The 6000-nt window shown below is 50.4% G+C and overlaps 1 protein-coding gene across 2 annotated transcripts in view; it reads right to left on the reverse strand.

The window, feature by feature from the left end:
* Window positions 1–4907, reverse strand: part of SLC43A2 (solute carrier family 43 member 2) — a 74022-nt gene extending 69115 nt beyond the window's left edge. Inside the window, exons 1-2 of one of the 2 annotated variants that reach the window (XM_029611678.1) lie at window positions 4779–4907; window positions 347–527 (exon numbers count right to left, since the gene is read on the reverse strand). In XM_029611678.1, coding sequence (XP_029467538.1) covers window positions 347–506 — 160 coding nt within the window. In that variant the 5' untranslated portion in view covers window positions 507–527; window positions 4779–4907. Of the gene's footprint in view, window positions 1–346; window positions 528–2678; window positions 2826–4778 lie in introns of those variants that run through there. The other variant, XM_029611679.1, reaches the window with a different exon arrangement.
* Window positions 4908–6000: the final 1093 nt, after the last annotated feature.

A 6000-nucleotide genomic window follows, 5' to 3' on the forward strand; every position in this document is an offset into this window, starting at 1 on the left:
AGTATGCAACTCCGGTTCTTAAAAGGTTTGAATTTTAGGTTATTTTCCATGAATATTCATTAAATGCCATTAATTTAAAATTAGTTTTTATACTAACCAACATATGCAAATTAACTTGATTGATTTGTGATGCTGAAGGATCAGAGTTAGAAGGGTGCTCAGCAATGGGATGAAAGGAAGACAGAGATTGCACTGTCACCCTATGCTCCTAAACAAGAATCCCAGCCCTGGAGTCGTAAGCACAGATTCCCTCTAGCCAAGGGCAGAAATAAAAGGCAGCTCCAGAGTTTATCAGACCCCTGTGAAGAGCAATGAGTGCCCGCCTTCTGATGAGACCTGGCCTCACCTGGACCATGGCACAGATAGGAGTAAAACCCCTCTGATTTCAGCATGATGAGGAGGGATCCCCAACCCAGCAGCACAGCAGAGAAGAGCAGGTTCTCAATAACTGCGGTGCAAGCCATCCACCAGCGGCGCCGGTGCGCTGTGGCAAGCGTGGGAGCCATGTTGGGGGCAGTCTCTGCAACCTGGAGTAAGAGAAAAAAAGAGAAAAGAAAAAGATGAGTTCAAAGGAGGACGATGTTCAAAGCATGGACACCAGTGAGCTCCACCTGCCCTGCTCTATTTATTTCCATCCTTGATATACTGTTCACTCAGCAAAAGTTGATCAGAATGGTGAACAACAAATCAAGTAAACATTATAAAGTACAATAAAAACATACCATTTATCTTAGAAGTGATGAACAGCCATATCCAACAATTTTAGCCCCCACTTTCAGGGAACAACCAGACTTTTAGCCTTTACTTAAATGTCAACTAATTCAACTCAGTCCAAATGTCCAGAGGGACCAAATTCCACAGCTCAAGATCCCCTTACAGAGAACATTCCCTTTCTACAACCAACTCTGCATACCTCACCAATGGGCCGATACAGTAAAAATCGCGGGAGATGTGCACAGGACACTCTCCTGTGCGCGCGATACAGTAAAGTAATTTATTTAAATTAGGGTCCGCGGCAAAAAGAGGCGGCTGTCAGCGGGTTTGACAGCCAATGCTCAATTTTGCCGGCGTCAGTTCTCGAGCCCGTTGACAGCCACGGGTTCGGAAACCAGACGCCGGCAAAATTGAGCATCCGGTTTTCAACCCGCGAACCTGCGACTTAATATCGCCATGATATTAAGTCGGAGGGTGCACAGAAAAGCAGTTTTTACTGCTTTTCTGTGCACTTCCCCGGCGCCGGCAGAAATTAACGCCTACCTTTGAGTAGGCGCTAATTTCTTAAAGTAAAATGTATCACTGTATCACACGGGAATACCTAATAGGGCCATCAACATGCATCAAGTCCCGCTGTCACTCCTTGTGACCTTGGGCAAGTCACTTTACCCTCCATTGCCTCAGGTACAAAACTTAGATTGTAAGCCCTGTGGGGATAGAGAAATACCTACAGTACCTGAATGTAAACCGATGTGACATCTCAGATCTAATGTCGGTATATAAAAATAATAAATAAATAAAATAAATTAATTTGCATGTTGCGGGTGCTATTAGGTTCGGGGGGGGGGGGGGGGGGGTGGACACGCGTTTTTGATGCGCTATTACCCCTTACTGAATAAGGGGTAAAGCTAGCAATACAATACAGTGCCGGAGCGCACTGTACTGTATCAGCCTGTATCTGTAGGTATCGAAAACAAAGCTCCATGCCCCCAATGCAAATTTCTATTGGGCACATACAGACCGATGCAATACCATGTGCTAGATGCAACACGCATCCATAATCCCCCAATGCAAAACACGAGTTAGCATGTCCAAAACGTGCATAGCTAATAGTGCTCATCACATGTAAATTCAAGTTGATAAAGCTATTAGCTATTTCCCCTGATGCAAAAAAAAAAAAAAGTGTCTTGACACTCATTTTTACTCGGAACAGGAGTTAGTTCTTCAGGAGCCCAAAAAGTTTACAGAAAAGCTGAAAACATGGCTTTTCTGTAGTTCCTCTGACTTAATAGCATGGCAATATTAAGTCAGAGGAACCAAAAAAGGAGAACCCTATAAAAAAACAAAACAAAAAAAAAAAACCCCAAACATGCAGGCAGAGTAGAAAAAGGGGCACTCAGTTAACCAGCGTTCATTTTTCATAACCCATGGCTGTGCACGGGTAAGGAAAACAGATGTTGTAAAATTGAGCCTCAGTGTTCCTAACCTGCTGCCAGCCACCTTTCCTGGGCGCCCGCTGCCAAGCAGGTGCTAGTGATGCAAAACTTTCCTTTACGCCCGCAGGAATCGATTTAAATACTAAATCGGGCACCCGGGAGAAGGGGCTCGGCGCGCATTAAGTGGTCAGGCGCTCAATCAGGAGTGCCCATTTAACGTGCAGCAATATTGCATTGGCCTGATAGGGTTTAATCAGCTGTTTAAGGTATCCTGGCTCAGTGACTTGTTTAATTTTAAACATCAAAACCAAGATTTTAAAATTGGTAACCAATGTAACTGTTTTAAAAGGAGTTGCACACTAGTTCATTCTAGGACAAGAAAAAAAACCAGCTTGGTTGCCATATTTTGTACCATTTGAAGAAGTTGAACACTTTCTCATGAATACCAAGTAAAATCCCATTACAGTGATCCCTAGGCACACCCGCGGGACTCCCACTGCCCTCTCTCGCGCAGGCTCCTCGGCTCACCTTTTCCCTGCAATTCGCAATCCCCACGCACCTCCTCCTGCCGGTAAACTCCCCCAGCCACTAGTGAGAGCACATTGCGCCTCCAGGCCCTGCCCTCTTGGCTCCGATTGGCTGATAAGATAACAGATCTTCGCATACCATTGGCCAATAGGTTGGTCGCTAGGAGCTGCAGCACGCGAACTCCGGAAGCGTCACTGGAAGCCGGTTTGAACCAGCCGGCGCGAGACCTCAACAGTGTGAGCTTGCGCAAGCTCGAATTCTGCGTCACATGCCCACCTCCCCCCTTTCTCCCCGGCACAATTTGACCGGGCCGGCGCTTCTCCTACTTCAGCGCACTCTAAGCTGGACTTCCGGGAGAAAAAAGCAGAAGAAAGCTGCAAGTGCACGGAACCCCCAGCCCCATAAGACCCAGCACCCATTCTAACATCCTACCCCAACCAAGGACAGAGCACCCATTCCAAGATCCCACACAGATCGGGAAGTAACCAAGACACATTCCAACATCCCACCCCCAACCAGCCATTCCAATATCCCATCCTCAACCAAGGAAAACAGCGCACTCAGTCCAATATCCCACCCAGATCAGGAAGTAACTAAGATCCATTCCAATATCCCACCCCAACCAGTCAGGACCCAGCACCCAACCTACCACCTCAAACAAAGGAGGGCAGAGCACTCATTCCAACATCCCTCCCAGTCCAGGCAGAAGAAAGCACTAATTCCTACATCTCATCCCAACCAGGTGTCCCAGCACCCATTTTAACATCCCCCAAACCAGGCACGCATTCCTCCTACCCCATCCAGTCAGACTGGATTCCAACATACCACCTTCACCAAGCTGCCACTCCAGCAGCTCACCCCAACTAGGCACCCATTCCAATATCCCACCCCAACCAGGCAGGACCCAGCCCTCGACCTAACTTCTCATCCCATGAAGGTAGGCACTCAGCATCCATGCCAACAAACCACCATCTCTCCCTGTCCAGACAGGACCCAGCACCCAACCAGGCAGGACCCAGTACCCAACCAAGGAGGACAGAGCACCCGTTCCAATATCCCAGCCCGAATAGGAAGGAACCAAGACTCATTTCAACATCCCACCCCCATCTAGCCAGGACCCAGCACCTATAACATCCTCCCCCCAAACCAGGCAGAACCAGCACACATTCCTCCCACCTTTTCCAATCAGTTGCAGCACCAATTCCACCTAGACCAGTCAGGACCCAGCACCCATTCCAACATCCCACCCCAACCAGGAAGGAACCAAGACCCATTCCAACAATGCAGGACCCAGCACCCATTCCAATATCCCACCCCAACCAGGCAGGAATCCTCAATTCAGCCCTCTAGAACCCCCCTCTTCTTCCCTTTCATTCCACATTTACTACAACCCTAAGAAAATCCCCATCACTACAGCCCTCGGGACCACCTTTCCTACACCGCCTCCCAAACACTGCAGCCCTCAAAAAGTCGCATTCCGATTCATACTCATTTTACTTTGGCTGCCGAGAGCCCCCTCTCTTATCCTCCACCCCTAATCACTGCAGCCCCTGCCAGACCTCTCTCCAACTCACCTCCCCAATCAATTGTAGCCTTCAGAAGTCGTCCCCCCCCCCCAATCAGTGCAGGCCCCGAAAGCCCCCTTTCCTACCCCCATCAATCACTGCAGGCCTGGGGATCCCCCAATCCTCCCCCTCCCCCATCACTACAGCTCACGGGAGACCCCTCTCCCCCATCACTGCAGCCCTCTGGGGCACTCTGCCTCCCCCCACCCCACTGTATCCGCAGGAGCCCCCTCTCCCCTCATATTTAGAGATTCCTGGAGCCCCCCGATCACTAGAGCTCCCGGGAACCCCCTCCCCAATCACTCCAGATCCTAGGAGTCCCCTCTCCCCCCAATCACTGCAGGCCCCAGAAGCTCTCTTTCCTCCCCATCACTGCAGCCCCTGGGAGCCCCCGCTCCCCGGCCCGATCACTGCAGCCTCCGGGAGCCCCCTCTCCCCCTGGGAACCCCCTCTCCCCGGCCCGAACACTGCAGCTCCCTCTGCCCGGTGTGGAGGCGCTTGCCCGCAGCGGAAGCCCGCAGCGTCCCGCTCTCACCGGGACAAATTAACGCTGCAGCAACAGTGCGCTCGGCTCCGGTCCCGGCTTCAGTATTTGCTCTCTCCGCTCTTTATTCCGGCCTTTTATTCCCAACTCCGGCAGATAAACACCAGAGTGCTGCCATTGGTCGCTGGCTGTATCCAGCCCCGTTCAGCCAATCAGCGCCGGATAGTGGTGCGCGCGCCCGACAGCACCGTCCGAGATAAAAACAAATCTCTGAAAACATTTCCAGACCGCGGCCCCGGGAGTTACAGGCGGTCAGCGAACCACCCTATATCCAGTCCCCGGGGGCATTACAGGCAGTCAGCGGATTATTCTATATCCAGGCCCCGGCATTACAGGCAGTCAGCGGATCACCCTACCTCTAGACCCCGGGCATTACAGGCATTCAGTCAGATCATTCTCTATCCAGGTCCCGAGCATTACAAGGCAGTCGGCGAATCACCCTACCTCCAGCCTCCAGGCATTACAGGCAATCAGCAGATTATTCCATATCCAGTCCCATGATGTTATAGGCGGTCACCGAAACACCCTATATCCAATCCCCAGAGGCATTAGAGGCAGACAGTAGATCATTCTATGTGCCCAGGCCTTACAGGCAGTCAGCGGATCACTCTACCATAACATCCAAGATCATCCAGTCCCCAGCCATTGCAGCAGTCAGTGGATCATCCTACATCTCATCCTTGGGCATTTCAGGTGATCAGCAGATCACCCTGTCTCCAGTCCCCAGGCATTGTGGGCGATCAGTGGATCACCTTACATCCAGTCCCCGGGCATTAGAGACAGTCAGCATGGGATAAATACAAGGGATCTCCAAGGAAATGATAAGAATTATAATGCTAAATTAATTGGATGGGTGGAAAGACTGGATGGGCCAGACAGTCTTTTTCTGCCTTCATGTTTCTATGTTCTACAATATCCAAGAACATCCTATCCCTAGGCATTACAGGCAGTCACCAGATCACCCTACAAGATCCAAGAACATCCAGTCGCCAGGCAATACAGGCAGTCAGTGGAGCAACCTTCAAGATCATTCAGTCCCTGGGCATTACAGATGGTCAGCAGATCACCCTATAAGAGCATGGGCATTATAGGCAGTCTGCAGATCACCCTACAACTTTCAAGAACATTCAGCCCCTGACATTACATGCAGTCAACAGATCACCCCCAAAACTTCCAAGAACATCGAGTCTCAGGTCATTATACTCAGTCAGCA

Source organism: Rhinatrema bivittatum, chromosome 8, assembly GCF_901001135.1.
Source record: "Rhinatrema bivittatum chromosome 8, aRhiBiv1.1, whole genome shotgun sequence".
In the NCBI taxonomy this organism is placed as follows: domain Eukaryota; kingdom Metazoa; phylum Chordata; class Amphibia; order Gymnophiona; family Rhinatrematidae; genus Rhinatrema; species Rhinatrema bivittatum.